The sequence below is a fragment of the Pseudophryne corroboree genome, chromosome 8 (genome assembly GCF_028390025.1).
Source record: "Pseudophryne corroboree isolate aPseCor3 chromosome 8, aPseCor3.hap2, whole genome shotgun sequence".
NCBI classification, from domain to species: Eukaryota; Metazoa; Chordata; class Amphibia; order Anura; family Myobatrachidae; genus Pseudophryne; species Pseudophryne corroboree.
This window is the reverse complement of record NC_086451.1, coordinates 122,128,331-122,153,474: the sequence shown is the minus strand read 5'-3', so window position 1 is coordinate 122,153,474 and position 25,144 is coordinate 122,128,331. Positions and strand designations below refer to the sequence as shown.

General features: G+C 41.4%; 1 protein-coding gene across 1 annotated transcript in view; it reads right to left on the bottom strand.

The window, feature by feature from the left end:
* The window catches only part of ASTN2 (astrotactin 2), a 1,124,462-nt gene that overhangs the window by 352,732 nt on the left and 746,586 nt on the right, over positions 1-25,144 (bottom strand). The window contains exons 10-12 of the mRNA XM_063936906.1: positions 21,249-21,399; positions 4,327-4,493; positions 1,391-1,579 (exon numbers count right to left, since the gene is read on the bottom strand). Of these exons, the coding sequence (XP_063792976.1) occupies positions 1,391-1,579; positions 4,327-4,493; positions 21,249-21,399 (507 nt within the window). The remainder of the gene's footprint in view (positions 1-1,390; positions 1,580-4,326; positions 4,494-21,248; positions 21,400-25,144) is intronic.

Below are 25,144 nucleotides of genomic sequence, written 5' to 3'. Positions count from 1 at the left end.
TAGAGCAGTGGCCTTCTGTACCGTACTGCTATATATTATATACTGGTGGTCAGCAAACTGTGCAAAACTGAAATGCACCACAGGTATGGATGGGTAGTATACTTGACGACACAGAGGTAGGTAGAGCAGTGGCCTACTGTACCGTACTGCTATATATTATATACTGGTGGTCAGTAAACTGTGCAAAACTGAAATGCACCACGGGTATGGATGGATAGTATACTTGACGACACAGAGGTAGGTAGAGCAGTGGCCTACTGTACCGTACTGCTATATATTATATACTGGTGGTCAGCAAACTGTGCAAAACTGAAATGCACCACAGGTATGGATGGATAGTATACTTGACGACACAGAAGTAGGTAGAGCAGTGGCCTTCTGTACCGTACTGCTATATATTATATACTGGTGGTCAGCAAACTGTGCAAAACTGAAATGCACCACAGGTATGGATGGATAGTATACTTGACGACACAGAGGTAGGTAGAGCAGTGGACTAATGTACCGTACTGCTATATATATAGTTATACTGGTGGTCAGCAAAATTCTGCACTGTCCTCCTACTATATACTACAATGCAGGACAGATATGGAGCGTTTTTTCAGGCAGAGAACGTATAATACTGGTGGTCACTGGTCAGCAAAACTCTGCACTGTCCTCCTACTATATAATACTGCTGGTCCCCAGTCCCCACAATAAAGCAATTAGCACACTGAGCACAGATATTTGCAGCACACTGAGCACAGATATGGAGCGTTTTTAAGGCAGAGAATGTAGATATTTGCACTTGCAGCACACTGAGCACAGATATTTGCAGCACACTGAGCACAGATATTTGCAGCACACTGAGCACAGATATTTGCAGCCTACTGAACATAGAAACTGAGAGGACGCCAGCCTTGTCCTCTCACGATCATCTCCAATGCACGAGTGAAAAATGGCGGCGACGCGCGGCTCCCTATATAGAATACGAATCTCAAGAGAATCTAACCGCGGGATGATGACTTTCGGGCGCGCTCGGGTTAACCGAGCAAGGCGGGAGGATCCGAGTTGCTCGGACCCGTGCAAAAAAAGGTGAAGTTCGGGCGGGTTCGGATCCCGAGGATCCGAATCCGCTCATCACTACTTGGAATGGGTGTGGGTTCTAAATGAATCAGGTTGTGTCAGGGTCGCACGGTTGCCCCAATATTGACTGGAACTGATGAGAAACCATCAATTGCTGGGCAACTTATTACAGAATTTAAAAGTTTTAAAAAAGTTGAGTATTTCAATTTAAATCTTATAAAATAATTTTTAACATATTTGAAAAAAATAAATAAAAATTAAGTTGGTAATTTAGCCCATTGTGTTTAAAGCAAGTAAAGTCTAAGGTTGTTTTTTTTTTGCTTACCTGAAACTCATCTGGAAAACTTGACCTTGATTAACTCTTTGTGTCTTGTTGTCAAACCCATGTAGCATCTCTCCAAACAATGTGTCATTCAGGTGATTTTCTTGACGTAAACACTTAGTGCCTTCACAAACATCTGTCACCATTAGACAAGTTCTGCCATCTGGTGCTAGTCGATATTCCTCAACACAACTGAAAACAAAATATAGCATATACTGTATCATTATGTATATACATAAACATATACTGTATACATAAAGAATAAAAACATACAGTACTATTAAACCCATCTTAATATAATCTATAACACACAACACTTCATTGTGTAACCAAACAATGTAAATGTAGACGTTTGTTTATTCTTCATCTTTGCTTTGTGCCTACATTTGTAATTTTATATTTTCCCATTTCCCATTACCTACACAAACTAGGTTATTTGAAGATTTAGATATTTTTATTTTCTCTTCAAACGCTAGACTTTACTATTTTGCAGTCTGTCTCCTGTTTAAAGGGAAGATCGCTTTTGTAAAACGTCTCCTAATTTAACCACCATGTAGAAACTAGGAAAATGAGATATTGCTATAGAGAACTCCCCTAATTAGCTACATCAAGGGACTAAGGGGTCTATTTACTAAGCCTTGGGGGGGTCATTCTGAGTTGTTCGCTTGCAAGCGGATTTTAGCAGATTTGCTCATGCTAAGCCGCCGCCTACTGGGAGTGAATCTTAGCATCTTAAAATTGCGAACGATGTATTAGCAATATTGCGATTACACACCTCGTAGCAGTTTCTGAGTAGCTCCAGACTTACTCGGCATCTGCGATCATTTCAGTGCTTGTCGTTCCTGGTTTGACGTCACAAACACACCCAGCGTTCGCCCAGACACTCCTCCGTTTCTCCGGCCACTCCTGCGTTTTTTCCGGAAACGGTAGCGTTTTTTCCCACACGCCCATAAAACGGCCTGTTTCCGCCCAGTAACACCCATTAATCACATTACGATCGCCAGAACGATGAAAAAGCCATGAGTAAAAATCCTAACTGCATAGCAAATTTACTTGGCGCAGTTGCAGTGCGGAAATTGCGCATGCGCATTAAGCGGAAAATCGCTGCGATGCGAAGATTTTTACAGAGCGAACAACTCGGAATGACCCCCTTGGATGGAGATAATGTGGACGGAGATAAAGTACCAGCGAATCAGCTCCTAACTGCCATGTTATACAGGTTGTGTTTGAAAAAAATGACAGGAGCTGAGTTGCTGATACTTCATCTCTGTCTACTTTATCTGCATCTACTTTATCTCTATCAAGGCCTAGTAAATTGACTCCTAGATTATAACAGTAAACCTCTGCATTAATTTCACTCCATTTGTTATTTTTCACATTCCTTTTTTATGTGTGCTAAATTTGTACTTGGTCTGATGGATATTCTTTCCTTCACTCCAGTGCTACCACGTACAACTCTAACTACACTGGTGTGGCAGTGGCTATTGGGTAACTTTCAAGTGTGTTACTACACAGGTGCAGTGGAGGCAGCTGCTATGGGCCCACAGCTGAGTGGGGCATCTGACATCCTTGTCTGTCCCATGTTTCTATGTGAGCTTTATGGCCATTGGGCAGTACATAAGGCCCAATCACATTTATCACTTTTTTGTGGATCACCATCATTACATTTTAGAGATTATAACAAGAATAAAAAAAATATGTTGTTTATTATAGTAAAAATGTTATATGATTACTTATTTTGTGGATTATAACCAAGCTTTTTCAAAATACAGTACTTTGAATAAACATGTTAAAGTTCAGAAGTGATATTCCCCATACTCTATCAGCAACCAATTAATATGGTAACTATGATGAACAAGGCAAAAATGATATATTAAAAGCAAGCAATGTAACATTTTAATATTTTCCCTACATATGGACACCCAAATCTGCCCACTGTCCAACAGCTTGTGAAGTGTGTGTGGTACATAGGGGGTAATTCCAAGTTGAGTGCAGAAGGAATTTGGTTAGTAGTTGGGCAAAACCATGTGCACTGCATGGGAGGCAGATATAACATGTGCAGAGAGAGTTAGATTTGGGTGGGGTGTGTTCAATCTGCAATCTAAATTGCAGTGTAAATATAAAGCAGCCAGTATTTACCCTGCACAGAAACAAAGTAACCCATCCAAATCTAACTCTCTCTGCACATGTTATATCTGCCTCTCCTGCAGTGCACATGGTTTTGCCCAATTGCTAACAAAGATCCTGCTGCGATCAACTCAGAATTACCCCCATAGTGCAAAAATAAAATAAATGATGTCTTCTTTTGCGCTACGCTGGACTGTCATAAATGATCCATATAACCTGCAATGAAGCAAGCTGGTAGTTTACCAGTAGTGATCATAGGAACTTTGGTATATACTTAGCTATAACTTTATAATACGAATTTGCAGGAACAGTCAAAATTAGTCAAAAGCCAGGGTTACCTTTGTATGAATACATACTGATACCCCTTTTAGATTAGAATACCAAGTCGCTCCCAACGTTTTGTATATGTATCCTACCTGGGTGCGACCTGGCTGAGACCCCTTATGGACTGACGGCAGGACACAGCTTTTTGCCGGGTTGGTGACGTCGCAGTGCCAGTGCTTGGAGATGAGATCAGCTTCAAGCGCCAGCTCTTCCTATGCTGTAAACGGGTCAATTTGTGTCCTTCCCGGGACCAAGCCTGCAAGGTACCCAGGTTGGATTCCTGGGTCACTGGACCTGGGTTAACCCTTTTTCACTGAGCCGGCCACGGGTTATGACAGCAATAACCCAGGTTTTAGCGGCAGTGGAAAGGGTTATGAGTCATATAACAACTACCTGTGACATTCTCCCAAACGCCCCCCTCCCCCCCCAACAAACACACACACACACACCCTGATAATCTGGCATCTGTCTATATTGTGCTTCCTCACCCGCAGAACATGTATATAGCACTCTCGCTTGGATTATCTGGCAGGGAGATCATCTGCTGCAGGCAAAGCTGTTCACAACCTCCATTAGATCCATCTGAACAATCAATTCCTTTGGTGTATTCATAGCAGCCACTTCCATCCTTCATAGGCTTCAGCCCCACAGGACACTAAAGGAAAGTGAGTAAAAATCCAAATAATATAGTATATGTTAAACCTGCTGGAGCTATAACAGCATTTCACATTGGCTATACAGTATACTGTAGATAAGAAGTGTTGAAAGGGAATAGGACTTGATTGTATAAAGGCAATCCTCTCAAAAGCAAAGATGCAAAAGTAACATAGTGCAGTTGTTATTACTGCAGCACAGTTGTGTGACAGCAGTATATTATAAACCTCATTTTCACCAGTTGAGGAGTTCCTGCATATTTGGATAATATGTTAGGTGAGCAAACTTGCAGCATGTTTGGCTTACCGGTTAGCATTACTGCCTCATAGCTCTGACGTCATGAGTTCAATGATATCACTTTCAGATCGCAAATGCCGGGTCGCACCTGGGAATTGGAAACTGGTCCTTCCCAGGTGACCCGGCATTGGACAAAGATAACTGGCTTCCTGACCCAGCAATTTGCCGGGTCAGTTTGCCATCAGGGGCGGGGACCAGGGCTGCATCGTGGGTGGGTGTGGAGTTGGCGCTGGGAGATCATCTCCGCGCAGCCTCTCCCTATGCTGTGAACGGGTCCTGGGTCGCATCAACCCGGGTAACCCATTCACACTGCAGCTGACCCGGTAATAAGCCATGAATAACCCTTCGGGTTGAATTACCGTGTCAGACGACCCAGGAATTCGGGAGTGACCCTTTCACACCGCACAGCGACCCATGTCAACCCAACAATATACTGGGTTTATACCAGGTTATTTGTGTGGTCTGAAAGGGGTATTAATGACCAAAGCACAATATGTGTGGCATTTGTATGTTTCCCCATGTTTACGTGTGTTTCCTCCTACATTCCAAAAACACAAGGTTAATTTACTTCTGAGAAAAATTTTTTAATATACTGCGTATGTTTGTTGATTAGAATTATAGATAATAAATTCGACTAGAGCAGGGAATGATGTGAATGACTGAAATATTTGCTGCAAAGCACTACATAATATGTGTGTGCTATATAAATAACTTAATAAAAAATGTGCTTTTGGGTACAAACTAGTGTCCCAAATACTGACAAAATTCGTAAAAAAATGTACGAATGATAATACAGTAACTAAGCAATGTTTACAGCTGAGTTACCCATAATCCATTGCTAGAACTATATATTACACATCAGCCAAATTTGTATGTGCCTGGTCGTTTAAGAATTTAAGAACTGTGAATTGTGAACTAATTGCGCACAAGCATAACAAGAACATCGGGTATGTTTGACTGGCTGTCTGCTGTTATGACCATGGATTCCAGCTGTCCAGGGACACTGGGAGACTGCACCTCATTATGACTGACAGAAACGCCTTGGAGTACAAGTAATTAGGATTGTGCTCAACATTAAAAACAAAATTTAATCTGGTTATTTTTTTGTTTGAAACTACTGGTGTTTTTAACAACATAATTTATTTATTATTATTTTACATTTATTATTGGTACAGATATAATTTATATTCTGTATGACCATCTCAATCTATTGAGTAATGTAGGACAGGTTAAAACAAAAATCTGCCTGAGGTAGTGATAGTAATTTACTGTTTCATACTTTAATGCTACCCCTGGAGTAATTAGTGTAGCATCAACATGTCCTTCATTTGTAATTCCCAGTTGTTTTAATAACATTCAGTCATTTGGCTTATTTTTTAATTATAGCACTGAACGCTCTCTCTTAGGAGAGAAAGCCTGAAACACTTCATACCAAACAGAATAGGAACTATAGATTTCCATTCTCTTAACTTGTCCATTTCAGACATCTGTCCTTGAGCACAGAAAAGAAAATCTTAAAATGAAGCAGACAGTACCAAGTATTATAGATGTTAATAAGCATGTCAATTCTTTTTAAGGAATCCGAATTTAACAATTCCAACTAATTAAAAGACAGCAAATGTAATTAAGTGACAAAAAATGGGGCGCAACCAAACTTAATATTGAAATACTTGAACAAATCTCCAAAGGTACTCCAAGAACACTGTGTAATCTATATATATATATATATATACATATATATATATATAAAAATGCAAACGCCCTCACTCACTCAGTCAGTCACTCACTCACTCACTCATCACTAATTCTCTTACTTTCCGATATGTTAGGAAGCTGATATTTAACATAGGTATTCTTCAGGTGGGAAATAGGAATACTACGTGATTAGAATTTTAATAAACCTCCCCTAAGGGGATGAAAAGTTGGTTGACATGATGTCATTACCGATGCGTGGCTTGCGTTGCGTGAACGATAATGCCCAAACGGACAATCGGATCAAAATTTGGATTGCACCTCCAAGTGTGTAGAATTTAATAAACTACAAAAATGCGAAAACCCTCACTCACTCACTGACCAACTGACTGGAGGCACTGACTAGCACCAGAGCCAGATTTACATGCAATATATGAGCCAAAGCGTACATCTGGGCATTATACACAGGTGCAGCAGTATAAACTCCTGGAAATTTGGTGAGTTTTGATCATAGATGTGCAGAAAAGATAGGCCCTGCATAGACTTTTTACTCCAGAGTTTTGGCTATAAAAATGATTAGAATAATGCAAAGAAGATATTTCAAACATATTATTTGTAATTTTCATATACTTTATGCAGTCAAAACTCTGGCACAAACGTTAGAATGACAGGAAAGGCTCTGCCTCATCTGCCTCACCCCACCGCAAGCCATACAGACAAATATTCCGTAATACTACTTTATTACTGTACATTTAATTTTGACATAAGTGCTGTACCATGCGATACTTAAAGTTAAAATTATGGATACAAGTGCTTCTCCTGTTTACAATGTATTAACACCTTTGCTGCCTCTAGGGTTAATGGCAGAGATCCCATTAGCTGCCTAGGTGTTTGATAGCAGTGGAATTCCTTGGCACACAAGGGGTTAATTAACAGTATAAAAGTGTATGAAGTATGAACTAGGATCAGAGTTTTTTTTTTTTATAAGATTGTTATAACATACATATTATACTACAGCCCTACTGTATGAATACATAGTGGTTGCTAAATAATTACAACTTTTATCTAAAATAAGAAATGCCATAAAAACATGTATAAAATAGTTAGTCGTCATTTTTAGCTACCAATTAATCAGTGCACACTTATTCAATATGCTGCAGCATGTACAGTACAAATTAAATGCTTAAAACTTACTTAGTAGCCAGTAAATCAGCGCACACTTTGTCCAATGTGCTGCAGCTGGGTTCTGCGGTGGACTTAAACTAGCTGTCATTAAAATGTCTGTTATTCTAACCAGCAGTTTCTTAATGTAAATAGCCTTCTTACAGTGTAGCAAGTTATATGTGAGGAACAGATTCTTGCTGAAGTGCACTTTAAGTTGGGTATCTTATGATGTGTGTGGAGCCTCCCCATGATCTTTTCCTCCCCAAGCTAGTCTCTGCCGTATTTTTGAGGAGTCCGTCCTTTCTTGGGAACCACCGCTTGCACTGTGTACTGCAAGCGTGCAGTCCGTTAAGCTTGTTCTTTCCTTCGGCTTTGGCGTCTGACTAGTCCTCTGCTGGGTATGGTTGCATGCGTGTGGGGCGTGTATCACCTTGTCAGCAATGCATCACATCCCGATGGGCCTTCCTCAGGGTGGGAGGAAAGTTACTCTGTAATGTTCCTGATAGGTGTAAACTTGGTCCAGTTAGCCACTTGAAATAAACCCTTGTGAGACAAAACTCAACACCTGAATGTCATGGTGTCTACTGGATGGTCCAGCTTTAGACTAAAGTTATATGCAGAAATGGTAGTCACAGATTTAAAAGTGAATAGTGATTTATACCACTATCCCTCCTTGAATGTGACTGAACCCTATATTGTATCACATCTGAAATGAAAGCAGGTATAAACAGTCCTTAACAGGTGGGGGGTATCTCTGCAGTAGGGGTTCAGGTGTTGATGGTCCAGAGCTGTATGGAGCACTGTGTATGGACACTCAGCTTGCTCTGCTGTCAATGTGGCCAGGAACGTGTGTGTTCCTCTGATGCTGAATCAGTTATTGTCAGTACTTTGACATAGTGCTGAAGATAGTGTGTGGTGGCTAAATCAGGACATGAGTATATATGTATTTCTAACACATTTCTCTGTAAACAGCTTCCTCAGGGATGACCTAGTCATGCTGCATGAGCTCTTTTTTTCTAGTCCCTCCAGTGCTGTCTTTTTTTCTAGTCCCTCCTGAGGACTGGAGTTACCTGATGTGATGTGGGCAGTTGTTAGAGGTCTGTGACTAGTGATAGCTAGTATATGATAGAAGGATCATTTCTATCACCAATTGTCACTATGTCTTTGCTCCAATATATCATCAACGATCAGAACCTGAAGATCACATCAAGTAGCGGCAGAGGACATGTTGCATTTAGAGATTTAGGCATCTTCATAGTGGACAACAAGATCAAGACTGAGACATCATAGAAACCAGTTTTATCTTGTCCTCTAGTCAGCATCACGAAAACTGGCTACTAGCAATACCAGCGTTCGGCATCACGGCTGTCGGAATGCCAAGCTGGAATCCCGACACTGCTCACAATGCCAATGCCGGAATCCTGAGATGGATCGAAATGCTGGCACAGGGATCCCAAATGTCGGATTCCCGATCGACTATTGCCAGGACTCCTTCTTGGTAAACCATGAAAGAGGTTCAGTTTAGGCTGCAGGGAAGGGAGGGTTAGGGTTAGGCTGTGGGGAGAGGGGGTTAGGGTTAGGCACCCCCTGGGAGGGTTAGGCTGCAAAGTGGGGAAAGGTCAGGGTTAGGCTGCGGGAATGGAGGGTTAGGGGGGTGAGGGTAAACATACTTAACCAACCTCTACTGGGATTCTTTGCTCCTGGATGGCGGTGTCGGTCATATGACCGCCATCATCCCATCTGCTGGGATATCATATGTATCCAGAGGCGTCACTCACCCTAATGACACCCAGAGCAGCTGCGACAGAAAAAGAGGTGGGGCTTCACAGGATGTGGGTGGGGCTAAATGGGAGGGGTGGGGCTAAGCATCTCAACCCCTGTTTTCATCACTCCTGGTTCCGGGAGATGCAGCCTGCCCCTGGAGACTGCCGTGTTTGCTGTGCTGGCTTCTACAGGGTGACAGGAGCCGAGTAGCTGCACATAATGTTACAGGGCAGCACCTGGCTCCTATCACTGAGCAGGAGCCATCACTTTGGTATCACCCCTCAACAGGTGACACCTGGGTGCGGGCCACACCCCCTGCACCCTCCTTGTGATGCCACTGTATGTATCCCCAACAAACAATATGTAGGATGCACCACAAGAAAATGAAATAACGGAATTGGGGACCACAAAGAGGGTATGAGACACGCATCCTCTCCCACATTAGAAAGGTAGACATGTCTATTGCAGCACAGTATGAACACTTTCATTATTGATCACATACTGTATAACTTTTTCACTAAACTTATGTATGAATGAAACATACTATTTAACACACATGAAAATGCATGATTTTACTGCCTTTGGATTATAGAGCATGCAATCAATCAATACTGCTGAACTTTGAGAAGGTGAACATTGACCTCAGAATATGCCAAACATAATGAGTTGCTACGATAAAAATACCACATGAAGCATTATTAGGCTTCCATGAGGAAGCCATCTACAGATGGATAAATGAATTGGAAAAGATCAATACACTCATGTCCAGATTTACCCACAGCACACTATCTTCAGCATTGTGCCACATTGCCACAACAACTGATTCAGCACCACATAAATCCTGGCCAAAGTGACAACAGAGAAGATCAAGATTCCACACACAGTGCCCCATACAGCTTTGGACCAGCAACAATACCGGCACCACCACTGCAGAGATACTCGCCACCTGGCAGAAAAATAGACCAGAGGCCTTATTCAGGTGTGTTAGTAAACCAAAAGAGTTACAGATTGGGAAAAACCATGTTGCACTGCAGGTGGGGCAGATGTAACATGTGCAGAGAGAGTTAGATTTGGGTGGGGTTTTTGTCAAACTTAAATCTAAACTACAGTGTAGAAATTAAGCAGACAGTATTTACACTGCACAGAAACAAAATAACCCACACAAATCTAAATCTGTACATGTTACATCTGCCCCACCTGCAGTTCAACATGGTTTTGCCCAATTACTAACTTTTTGGGTTTACTTACAAACCTGAATAACCCCCCAGATCTGTGACCATGTAGATCAGGCATTCCCAACCACGGTTCTCAAGGCACACCAAAGGTGCAGGTTTTAGTGATATCCAGACTGCAGCACAGATGGTTAAATCAAAATAATTGAGCTACTAATTAAGTCACCTGTGCTGAAATCTGGATATCACTAAAGCCTGCACTGTTAGTGTGCCTTGAGGACCATGGTTGGGAATGCCTGATGTAGATTATGGCAAGGAGAGACAGTGGTATGAATCACTCAAACATTCTGAAAGAACTGTGACTACCCTTTTTGCAAATAATTCTAGTTTAAAGCTGGATTAAGGTTTCACTCAGCGGATGTTTTTCTTCCATTTTCAGTTAGTGCTAATACCCTTACTGTGTGTCTCCACTGCACCTCCACAGCACCAGGATATTCCAGTGTGGAATTTCAATCCGCTAGAGTGGCTCGTTGAACCATGGCCCTCATTCCGAGTTGTTCGCTCGCAAGCTGCTTTTAACAGATTTACTCACGCTAAGCCGCCACCTACTGGGAGTGAATCTTAGCTACTTAAAATTGCGAACGACGTATTCGCAATATTGCGATTACACCTCTCTTAGCAGTTTCTGAGTAGCTCCAGACTTACTCGGCATCTGCGATCATTTCAGTGCTTGTCGTTCCTGGTTTGACGTCATAAACACTCCCAGCGTTCGCCCAGACACTCCTCCGTTTCTCCAGCCACTCCCGCGTTTTTACCAGAAACGGTAGCATTTTTCCGCACACACCCATAAAACGTCCAGTTTCCGCCCAGTAACACCCACTTCCTGTCAATCACACTACGATCACCAGAACGATGAAAAAACCGTGAGTAAAATTACTAAGTGCATAGCAAATTTACTTGGCGCAGTCGCACTGCGGACATTGCGCATGCGCACTAAGCGGAAAATCGCTGCGATGCAAAAAAAATTACCGAGCGAACAACTCGGAATGACCCCCCAAATTTACACACAGCAGGAACAGTGCAGAGAAACTTGTAGAATTTTATGGTGCAGCATTAGGTCAACAGTGAATATACAGTAATACAGTAGTATTATAATCACTATTTCTCTGCATGATTCATACACCATACCTCATTTATTACACCTCATTCATTTGTTCATACAGTATATCACACACATACACTGGTGAATGATCAATGTCCAAGGAGTGTTTAGTGGTGGGCAATGGTTGCTTTCAAAGTTGGATAGCTACATACACCTGACACTGGTTAAGAAGTGGCTAATGTCAGGACTATCCTGGTCATCAGACATGGTATATAATAGAGATGAGCGGGTTCGGTTTCTCTGAATCCGAACCCGCACGAACTTCATGTTTTTTTCACGGGTCCGAGCAGACTCGGATCCTCCCGCCTTGCTCGGTTAACCCGAGCGTGCCCGAACGTCATCATGACGCTGTCGGATTCTCGCGAGACTCGGATTCTATATAAGGAGCCGCGCGTCGCCGCCATTTTCACACGTGCATTGAGATTGATAGGGAGAGGACGTGGCTGGCGTCCTCTCCATTTAGATTAGGGTTGAGAGAGAGAGAGAGAGATTGACCTGAGGCTGTGATACTGTAGAAGAGAGTGCAGAGTTTAGTGACTGACGACCACAGTGACCACCAGACAGTGCAGTTGTTTGTTTTATTTAATATATCCGTTCTCTGCCTGAAAAAAACGATACACACAGTGACTCAGTCACATACCATATCTGTGTGCACTGCTCAGCCCAGTGTGCTGCATCAATGTATATATATATCTGACTGTGCTCAGCTCACACAGCTTATAATTGTGGGGGAGACTGGGGAGCACTGCAGTGCCAGTTATAGGTTATAGCAGGAGCCAGGAGTACATAATATTATATTAAAATTAAACAGTGCACACTTTTGCTGCAGGAGTGCCACTGCCAGTGTGACTAGTGACCAGTGACCTGACCACCAGTATATATAATATTAGTAGTATACTATCTCTTTATCAACCAGTCTATATTAGCAGCAGACACAGTACAGTGCGGTAGTTCACGGCTGTGGCTACCTCTGTGTCGGCACTCGGCAGCCCGTCCATAATTGTATATACCACCTAACCGTGGTTTTTTTTTCTTTCTTTATAGTCATACTAGTTACGAGTATACTATCTCTTTATCAACCAGTCTATATTAGCAGCAGACACAGTACAGTGCGGTAGTTCACGGCTGTGGCTACCTCTGTGTCGGCACTCGGCAGCCCGTCCATAATTGTATATACCACCTAACCGTGGTTTTTTTTTTCTTTCTTTATACATACATACTAGTTACGAGTATACTATCTCTTTATCAACCAGTCTATATTAGCAGCAGACACAGTACAGTGCGGTAGTTCACGGCTGTGGCTACCTCTGTGTCGGCACTCGGCAGCCCGTCCATAATTGTATATACCACCTAACCGTGGTTTTTTTTTCTTTCTTTATACATACATACTAGTTACGAGTATACTATCTCTTTATCAACCAGTCTATATATTAGCAGCAGACACAGTACAGTGCGGTAGTTCACGGCTGTGGCTACCTCTGTGTCGGCACTCGGCAGCCCGTCCATAATTGTATATACCACCTAACCGTGGTTTTTTTTTCTTTCTTTATACATACATACTAGTTACGAGTATACTATCTCTTTATCAACCAGTCTATATTAGCAGCAGACACAGTACAGTGCGGTAGTTCACGGCTGTGGCTACCTCTGGGTCGGCACTCGGCAGCCCGTCCATAATTGTATATACCACCTAACCGTGGTTTTTTTTTCTTTCTTTATACATACATACTAGTTACGAGTATACTATCTCTTTATCAACCAGTCTATATATTAGCAGCAGACACAGTACAGTGCGGTAGTTCACGGCTGTGGCTACCTCTGTGTCGGCACTCGGCAGCCCGTCCATAATTGTATATACCACCTAACCGTGGTTTTTTTTTCTTTCTTTATACATACATACTAGTTACGAGTATACTATCTCTTTATCAACCAGTCTATATATTAGCAGCAGACACAGTACAGTGCGGTAGTTCACGGCTGTGGCTACCTCTGTGTCGACACTCGGCAGCCCGTCCATAATTGTATATACCACCTAACCGTGGTTTTTTTTTCTTTCTTTATACATACATACTAGTTACGAGTATACTATCTCTTTATCAACCAGTCTATATTAGCAGCAGACACAGTACAGTGCGGTAGTTCACGGCTGTGGCTACCTCTGTGTCGGCACTCGGCAGCCCGTCCATAATTGTATATACCACCTAACCGTGGTTTTTTTTTCTTTCTTTATACATACATACTAGTTACGAGTATACTATCTCTTTATCAACCAGTCTATATATTAGCAGCAGACACAGTACAGTGCGGTAGTTCACGGCTGTGGCTACCTCTGTGTCGGCACTCGGCAGCCCGTCCATAATTGTATATACCACCTAACCGTGGTTTTTTTTTCTTTCTTTATAGTCATACTAGTTACGAGTATACTATCTCTTTATCAACCAGTCTATATTAGCAGCAGACACAGTACAGTGCGGTAGTTCACGGCTGTGGCTACCTCTGTGTCGGCACTCGGCAGCCCGTCCATAATTGTATATACCACCTAACCGTGGTTTTTTTTTCTTTCTTTATACATACATACTAGTTACGAGTATACTATCTCTTTATCAACCAGTCTATATTAGCAGCAGACACAGTACAGTATGGTAGTTCACGGCTGTGGCTACCTCTGTGTCTGCACTCGGCAGGCAGTCCGTCCATAATTGTATACCACCTAACCGTGGTTTTTTTTTCTTTCTTCTTTATACATACATAGTTACATAGACATCTCTTTATCAACCAGTCTATATTAGCAGCAGACACAGTACAGTACGGTAGTTCACGGCTGTGGCTACCTCTGTGTCTGCACTCGGCAGGCAGTCCGTCCATAATTGTATACCACCTAACCGTGTTTTATTTTCTTTCTTCTTTATACATACATAGTTACATAGACATCTCTTTATCAACCAGTCTATATTAGCAGCAGACACAGTACAGTACGGTAGTTCACGGCTGTGGCTACCTCTGTGTCTGCACTCGGCAGGCAGTCCATAATTGTATACTAGTATCCATCTCCATTGTTTACCTGAGGTGCCTTTTAGTTGTGCCTATTAAAATATGGAGAACAAAAATGTTGAGGTTCCAAAATTAGGGAAAGATCAAGATCCACTTCCACCTCGTGCTGAAGCTGCTGCCACTAGTCATGGCCGAGACGATGAAATGCAGGCAACATCGTCTGCCAAGGCCGATGCCCAATGTCATAGTACAGAGCATGTCAAATCCAAAACACCAAATATCAGAAAAAAAAGGACTCCAAAACCTAAAATAAAATTGTCGGAGGAGAAGCGTAAACTTGCCAATATGCCATTTACGACACGGAGTGGCAAGGAACGGCTGAGGCCCTGGCCTATGTTCATGGCTAGTGGTTCAGCTTCACATGAGGATGGAAGCACTCAGCCTCTCGCTAGAAAAATGAAAAGACTCAAGCTGGCAAAAGCAGCACAGCAAAGAACTGTGCATTCTTCGAAATCCCAAATCCACAAGGAGAGTCCAATTGTGTCGGTTGCGATGCCTGACCTTCCCAACACTGGACGTGAAGAGCATGCGCCTTCCACCATTTGCACGCCCCCTGCAAGTGCTGGAAGGAGCACCCGCAGTCAAGTTCCTGATAGTCAGATTGAAGATGTCAGTGTTGAAGTACACCAGGATGAGGAGGATATGGGTGTTGCTGGCGCTGGGGAGGAAATTGACCAGGAGGATTCTGATGGTGAGGTGGTTTGTTTAAGTCAGGCACCCGGGGAGACACCTGTTGTCCGTGGGAGGAATATGGCCGTTGACATGCCAGGTGAAAATACCAAAAAAATCAGCTCTTCGGTGTGGAGGTATTTCACCAGAAATGCGGACAACAGGTGTCAAGCCGTGTGTTCCCTTTGTCAAGCTGTAATAAGTAGGGGTAAGGACGTTAACCACCTCGGAACATCCTCCCTTATACGTCACCTGCAGCGCATTCATAATAAGTCAGTGACAAGTTCAAAAACTTTGGGTGACAGCGGAAGCAGTCCACTGACCAGTAAATCCCTTCCTCTTGTAACCAAGCTCACGCAAACCACCCCACCAACTCCCTCAGTGTCAATTTCCTCCTTCCCCAGGAATGCCAATAGTCCTGCAGGCCATGTCACTGGCAATTCTGACGATTCCTCTCCTGCCTGGGATTCCTCCGATGCATCCTTGCGTGTAACGCCTACTGCTGCTGGCGCTGCTGTTGTTGCCGCTGGGAGTCGATGGTCATCCCAGAGGGGAAGTCGTAAGCCCACTTGTACTACTTCCAGTAAGCAATTGACTGTTCAACAGTCCTTTGCGAGGAAGATGAAATATCACAGCAGTCATCCTGCTGCAAAGCGGATAACTGAGGCCTTGACAACTATGTTGGTGTTAGACGTGCGTCCGGTATCCGCCGTTAGTTCACAGGGAACTAGACAATTTATTGAGGCAGTGTGCCCCCGTTACCAAATACCATCTAGGTTCCACTTCTCTAGGCAGGCGATACCGAGAATGTACACGGACGTCAGAAAAAGACTCACCAGTGTCCTAAAAAATGCAGTTGTACCCAATGTCCACTTAACCACGGACATGTGGACAAGTGGAGCAGGGCAGGGTCAGGACTATATGACTGTGACAGCCCACTGGGTAGATGTATGGACTCCCGCCGCAAGAACAGCAGCGGCGGCACCAGTAGCAGCATCTCGCAAACGCCAACTCTTTCCTAGGCAGGCTACGCTTTGTATCACCGCTTTCCAGAATACGCACACAGCTGAAAACCTCTTACGGCAACTGAGGAAGATCATCGCGGAATGGCTTACCCCAATTGGACTCTCCTGTGGATTTGTGGCATCGGACAACGCCAGCAATATTGTGTGTGCATTAAATATGGGCAAATTCCAGCACGTCCCATGTTTTGCACATACCTTGAATTTGGTGGTGCAGAATTTTTAAAAAAACGACAGGGGCGTGCAAGAGATGCTGTCGGTGGCCAGAAGAATTGCGGGACACTTTCGGCGTACAGGCACCACGTACAGAAGACTGGAGCACCACCAAAAACTACTGAACCTGCCCTGCCATCATCTGAAGCAAGAAGTGGTAACGAGGTGGAATTCAACCCTCTATATGCTTCAGAGGTTGGAGGAGCAGCAAAAGGCCATTCAAGCCTATACAATTGAGCACGATATAGTAGGTGGAATGCACCTGTCTCAGGCGCAGTGGAGAATGATTTCAACGTTGTGCAAGGTTCTGATGCCCTTTGAACTTGCCACACGTGAAGTCAGTTCAGACACTGCCAGCCTGAGTCAGGTCATTCCCCTCATCAGGCTTTTGCAGAAGAAGCTGGAGACATTGAAGGAGGAGCTAACACGGAGCGATTCCGCTAGGCATGTGGGACTTGTGGATGTAGCCCTTAATTCGCTTAACAAGGATTCACGGGTGGTCAATCTGTTGAAATCGGAGCACTACATTTTGGCCACCGTGCTCAATCCTAGATTTAAAGCCTACCTTGGATCTCTCTTTCCGGCAGACACAAGTCTGCTGGGGTTGAAAGACCTGCTGGTGACAAAATTGTCAAGTCAAGCGGAACGCGACCTGTCAACATCTCCTCCTTCACATTCTCCCGCAACTGGGGGTGCGAGTAAAAGGCTCAGAATTCCGAGCCCACCCGCTGGCGGTGATGCAGGGCAGTCTGGAGCGACTGCTGATGCTGACATCTGGTCCGGACTGAAGGACCTGACAACGATTACGGACATGTCGTCTACTGTCACTGCATATGATTCTCTCAACATTGATAGAATGGTGGAGGATTATATGAGTGACCGCATCCAAGTAGGCACGTCACACAGTCCGTACTTATACTGGCAGGAAAAAGAGGCAATTTGGAGGCCCTTGCACAAACTGGCTTTATTCTACCTAAGTTGCCCTCCCACAAGTGTGTACTCCGAAAGAGTGTTTAGTGCCGCCGCTCACCTTGTCAGCAATCGGCGTACGAGGTTACATCCAGAAAATGTGGAGAAGATGATGTTCATTAAAATGAATTATAATCAATTCCTCCGCGGAGACATTGACCTGCAGCAATTGCCTCCACAAAGTACACAGGGAGCTGAGATGGTGGATTCCAGTGGGGACGAATTGATAATCTGCGAGGAGGGGGATGTACACGGTGATATATATCGGAGGGTGATGATGAGGTGGACATCTTGCCTCTGTAGAGCCAGTTTGTGCAAGGAGAGATTAATTGCTTCTTTTTTGGGGGGGGTCCAAACCAACCCGTCATATCAGTCACAGTCGTGTGGCAGACCCTGTCACTGAAATGATGGGTTGGTTAAAGTGTGCATGTCCTGTTTTGTTTATACAACATAAGGGTGGGTGGGAGGGCCCAAGGACAATTCCATCTTGCACCTCTTTTTTCTTTTCTTTTTCTTTGCATCATGTGCTGATTGGGGAGGGTTTTTTGGAAGGGACATCCTGCGTGACACTGCAGTGCCACTCCTAAATGGGCCCGGTGTTTGTGTCGGCCACTAGGGTCGCTAATCTTACTCACACAGTCAGCTACCTCATTGCGCCTCTTTTTTTCTTTGCGTCATGTGCTGTTTGGGGAGGGTTTTTTGGAAGGGACATCCTGCGTGACACTGCAGTGCCACTCCTAGATGGGCCCGGTGTTTGTGTCGGCCACTGGGGTCGCTAATCTTACTCACACAGCTACCTCATTGCGCCTCTTTTTTTCTTTGCGTCATGTGCTGTTTGGGGAGGGTTTTTTGGAAGGGACATCCTGCGTGACACTGCAGTGCCACTCCTAGATGGGCCCGGTGTTTGTGTCGGCCACTAGGGTCGCTAATCTTACTCACACAGCTACCTCATTGCGCCTCTTTTTTTCTTTGCGTCATGTGCTGTTTGGGGAGGGTTTTTTGGAAGGGATATCCTGCGTGACACTGCAGTGCCACTCCTAGATGGGCCCGGTGTTTGTGTCGGCCACTAGGGTCGCTAATCTTACTCACACAGCTACCTCATTGCGCCTCTTTTTTTCTTTGCGTCATGTGCTGTTTGGGGAGGGTTTTTTGGAAGGGACATCCTGCGTGACACTGCAGTGCCACTCCTAGATGGGCCCGGTGTTTGTGTCGGCCACTAGGGTCGCTTATCTTACTCACACAGCGACCTCGGTGCAAATTTTAGGACTAAAAATAATATTGTGAGGTGTGAGGTATTCAGAATAGACTGAAAATGAGTGTAAATTATGGTTTTTGAGGTTAATAATACTTTGGGATCAAAATGACCCCCAAATTCTATGATTTAAGCTGTTTTTTAGTGTTTTTTGAAAAAAACACCCGAATCCGACAAAAAAAATTCGGTGAGGTTTTGCCAAAACGCGTTCGAACCCAAAACACGGCCGCGGAACCGAACCCAAAACCAAAACACAAAACCCGAAAAATTTCAGGCGCTCATCTCTAGTATATAATGAAAGTAACTCTGAATGTCATGCTGATATGTAAAATAAGTACTTATAATTATTGTCTTAATGAAGTTGTGTCTGAAAGTATTTTGTTTTCATTTATATTTTCATTTATATACTTGTATATTTGTATACTGTATATAGGGCTCCCACTCACCCTTAAGTCAGTATACTTGCACCCCCATTCCTCGATGACAAAAAATAAAGGGCATCCTTGGAAACTTTTAGTACACATCCAGCACCAGTATCAGGCAGAATTGATTACTCCCCTTTAGCAATTGGTTCAGGTTTGTCAAGTAAGAACCTTTGATACTATTAGAGATATTCAATTACACCAGAAACACTGTTTTTTTTAATGCAGTTTTTTTAGGGCAATGCAAATAGCCTTGTTTTTCCATCCAAAAAAATTACTATGACATTACTAGTTTAAAAAAATGCATGCATTCCTACATATAGTATGTTTATAATTTCTGTAATTTATGTATGTTCCTATAGAGTTTAATTTGCCTTAAGAGGAGAGGGGCCCAACATTCTCCTCACTGGTCTTCCATGCCCCCATCTTGCTCCACTACGATCTGTTCTCAACTCCGCAGCTTGACTTATCTTGCTCTGCCGCCACTCTACATCTGCCACTCATCTTTGACAAAACCTGCACTGGCTCCCATTTCCCTACAGAATCCTCTTCAAACTCCTCACCCTCATGTACAAGGCCCTCTCTAACTCTACTGCTCCCTACATCTCCAACCTCATCTCCCTCCCGCCCACTCTGGTCTGCCAACGACCGTCGCCTCTCCTCTACCCTGGTCACTGCATCCCATGAGCAAATCCAAGATTTTACCCATGCTGCCCACCTTCACTGGAACGATCTCCCAAGCTCCATTAGACTCTCCCCGATCTTGCATGGCTTCAAACGGGCACTGAAAACCCACCTGTTCATCAAAGTGTACCCTTCCACATAACTTAGTTCCAAGGCCACTCTTCCAACCCACTACCTCATGCCTTGGCCATCTATGCCCCATTAACTTCCTGCCATCAGGCCACCTTTTGCTTGCTCACACCTCATGTCACCTCTCTGTCTTCCCCCACCTGCTAGATTGTAAGCTCCTTGGAGCAGGAAATTAACATTTTAGAATATAAGTGAAGAAATAATAATAATAATAATAATAATAATAATAATAACAACAGGTATTTTGGACCCGTCATTTGCCAGGTGTTGCCACACTTTATTTATCCTATGTCTATCCTTCTCTCTCCCCCAGGTCTTGCCCTCTCTGTCTCCTCTCAGTTATTCCAACTACCTTATCCCCTGTCTTTCCCCATTTCCTGCGTCACTCTTTGTCCCATCCCCCTCTCTTCTCAATTTCACGTTACAAAAGCACCAAAACTGAAAATGACCTTAAAACAAACCGATTAAAATATGCCCAATGACTTTGTACCATATAAATATAAAACTACTGTACTTGTCATTTCCTTCTCATTTCACACTACTAATGTCCATGACTACTATTGCATGACACTGAATGAATCCAGATCAGGTGTATGTTCTGTCCAGGGTATGTAGGTCCTTATAGTTGGGCAGCAGGGATTAGGATAATTATACTGCTCATGTAGCATTTTCCATAAGACTTTCTTTTTTTTCTTTTTTTTGCCTCTCCAGCAAGGATTTATGTTTGCCTTTGCTGGTGTATGGGCGAGAGGGATAGGTGCTCTGTATGCTTAATGATGAGGCTCTAGTAAGCACTACAAGAGCATACATCCTTAAAATATATATCTTCTTTGTTTTAAAAGAGTTGCAGCTCTTCCCAGGGAGCAGCTTGTATAGGAGGCTGGATCGAAATCAAGCAGCCAGAGAGAGCTGTAAGGGAAGGGAGGGGGCAGGGCCTTCCTACAGCTCTCTACAGAGCCTGTGCTAGACTGACATCATAGAAAATTATATAATAATAATAATCATCATCATAATCATAATAATTATAAAAATACAAATCAAGTATTGATTTGGGTGTTGTCATTTGAAATCCATATCTTCATCCAAGCGCTCACCACACATCCTGTGGAGTCCACCTTGCGCTCTGAGACACACTTGAAATTACGTGAGCAGCCACCATTACTGAATGAACAGTCACGGACTGGACCGAAGGATGATAGGAGATCATCAACAGATTCAAAATGAGTTGCTAGAAGAGATTCTTCTCTGTACAAATGATAAATAAATGACTTGGCATATTGAAGAACAAAAGTACACACAAGTTACTTATATGCAAAATTATATTTAAATTAATATTCAGAAACATTCAGTATTATTGCATTTAAGATTAAACATTCCAAACAGTAATTTTTTTGTTTTGTGTTTGTCCTCTCCCAACACTAGCAATTAACAGCCAGATTTCACACCACATCCTGTCTGTTTTAAAGAAATACATTTAAATAATTTAGAGGGTGTGAATTATTAGATCTACACTAAAAATGTTTACAGTCAATAGGTACACCCCTAATGGTAGACAAGTATTAGGTCAACAGGGTCAAAAGGTCGACATGAAATATGCAGACAGTAGGAAACGTTGACAGGGTCAAAAGTTCGACATGGAAATTGTCAAAAACAAAAAGGTAGACACAATTTTTTTTGGGGGTGTTTTGTCTCTTTTCTGCCACAAACAAGCCCCATTAGTGTGCCATGTCCCCTCATATGGCGAGTGAGCTTCGGGCAAGGTTACTATTCCCAATCATAGTCCATGTGGATGGTAAAGTATGAAAAAGTTGAAACAAATTAAAAAACACTTGTGTCTACCATATGTGTGTCAACCATTGTCATGTCGACCTTTTGGACCTGTTGAACTGTCTACCTTTTACATGTCGACCTTTTGACCCTATCAACCGAATTCATTTCTACCATTAGTGGTGACTGTAGATCTTTTTAGTCTGGATCCAATAATTTACAACCTTCATATGAAAGATAACTGTTTTGGAAAATGAAACAAAGATATTATATGACAGATATACATATTAGCCAAATTATTATTATTGCACTGTACATTCATGATTTTTCACTATTATTGTTTTTTTATTTTAATTATTGTTGCTGTTTTCAAACCTTGCTATATAGGCACTGCTACTGCTGCTACTACTACTACTACTACTACTACTACTACTACTACTACTGCTACTTTTGCTACTTCTGCTACTGCTACCAATAATAAATAAATAAATAAATAAATAAATAAATACAAACAAACACACAATAGCCTACAGCCATTTTTCATCCATGGACTATTTCAACTCTGTGCTGATTACCTGATTTGTATTTTAAAACAATATTTTGTATTGTTTGAATTAAAAAACAGAATAATTAATTAAAACAATCAAGATTAAATGCATGTGGGCAAGACAAAACAGTCTGAAATGCTATTAAGGCATAGTGGTTACAGGAAATTACTATATACTTAGTATGAAATAAAAAACAATATAATAATATAATAAAGCATGCATAAGATTATAAAGTTAATTTAACAACTAAAATAGTAAATTATACAGAAGTTGCTAAAAATGCAACATTGAATATTAGGCAACAACTATATAAAAAATATATTGACAGCATATGCATATGACAACCATACAGTATGTTAAAAAAAATGAAGCAACCATTTTTGTATACAATCCTATTATTATTATTATTATTATTATTATTTTCATCATCATCATCAATATGTCATTAATGCCTTATAAGCATCTCAAATTGAAAATACAATAAGTCTTTCTACAGCACAAATTTTTATATTCAACCCTGCCTTTTGCTATTTCATTAACATGTTCAATATCCTTAGGGATAATCCTTGTGTTTTATATTCATGATTGATATAAAAATGTTTGGAAATGCTGCATGTAGGGAGTTTTTTTTCCAAAATATTTCTTATATGTTAAAATAACCTGTCACTCAAAGTACAAAATTTACACTCTATTAAATATTTAATATTTTGATTTACAATGGCTAAACTCTTTATGCTAATTTAAAAAAAAGGGCTATATTCTATTAAAATGTAACACATCTATGAGTAATAACATTACAAGCAGAGCACAATCTTTTAATACAAAGCTGCAAAGATTAGGAGCTAACCACATTGGTGTGAAGTGAAAAGTATAATCAAATATACTTAAAAATATATTCTTACTTTATTTTTTCTTGAATGCCACTGAAGAATAAAGTGTTACAACACTCCTGCCAATGTATGTAACATGAGGTTTGTATTCACAATTCTTTTGCATAAGAATACAAATTTCACATTGACACAAATGACAAGGCCAATTGGTCTTCCATTTGCACAGTTTAGACTGTGATATAAGATGATTGTAAGTATCCATCTTATCGCTCACAGAATGAGCTGTCAATAATAACATCTTAGGATAACTTTTTTCTTCAAATGTCTCGAGCACAGTGGGAACTTGATAAAAAGAAAAAAAGTAATCATCTACAGAAGAGTTTTGTAATTTTGTATTTTCCCAATTTATATTGACCATCATTTTAATATATAAAATTATTACAATCACCTTTCTTATATGTTTCTGTAATAATGGTGTCCTCAGAGTTTGAATGCGTTAAATCAAAGTAATGTACTATACATGCAGTAAATTATATTTGTTAGTTAATTTAAGATTATAATTACTGTTATTAAGATACATTGTGTGTCCCCACAAACACACCGTACAACATCGCATTCAACAACAATGCATGCAACGGCATGACCAACAACAGCCACAGACTGACTGTACTTAACTCAACACGAGTGTAACCATTCGATTTAATAATTTATTTTCATTATAAATTGGAAGATCTTTCTATGGCTTTAAAAAAACCTTGATCTCTGTTAATCTCTTTTTCTGTATTGTTATTGTCCTGTAGTCTAAATATGAATAGAACAACCATACAAAATATTATTCCAATTGTCTATGTGAGTATTGTCATCATATTTTAAATATATTTCTATTGAAACATTTGTTTTTCTATAAGGTCTGCATTTTTGGTTTTATAAAAACTAAAGTAACAATACATTTTTAGAAATTTTAGATGGTATTTTTCAGCTAAAACCAATGTGACTAGCTACTAAACATGCAGGTGATTATAGCTGTGGTAAAATATTGTGTATTATCAGTATTTATATTACTCATAGAAGTGTAAAATTTGAATTCAATTTATCTCTCTCTAAATATAGTTTATACTGTTTTGGTCTCGTAATTTTAACTTTTCACATTTTTTTATTGCCAAATTGTTGATAGGCCGCCAAAGAGATAACCTCTAATGTTCTGGCTAACCATAACACATCCCTTGACCGCATGCTTACCTAACAAAGAATAATCTGTAGTAAACTCTTTGTGGATCAAAGAGGTTTGGGTTAGCTGAAGGTGCAAAACTTTTAAAATCTGCTTCTAAACAATTAGTTTCTTTTAGGGCAAGTTAAATATTACTATTTGATTTATCTGTGGCTTATGCTTTTTGAAGGATATTGCATGCCTTGCTATACTTCCCTCACGCCTGGTTCACCATTTCTTTTGGGTGTCCTCAGGTTTAAATGCCTGAATCTGTTCTGATTTTGTATTAGGATACAGTTGATGTTGTTTGAAAAAAAAAATGCAGTTAGTTCCATCACCAATTGTAGGTCTTATGCCTGATTTATCATTTGAAAATTTTGTGGATAGAATGTCCATCTCCTCTCTTCACTACATTTATGTTTATTTCATAGTTTTCTTAAAATCTTTTGACTTATCAGTAGTTTTACTATTAACCAGGAACTCCTAGTAGTCCAATAAGTATCTGAACATAAATGCTTATAAAACTTACATTTGCCAACCTTCATTTTAGAATAATCATTATTCAAACTTTTCTAAATTACTGTTTTTTATGATAGTTATAAAATTGCCCCTACCCCCTCACCATTCACTTGATCCCT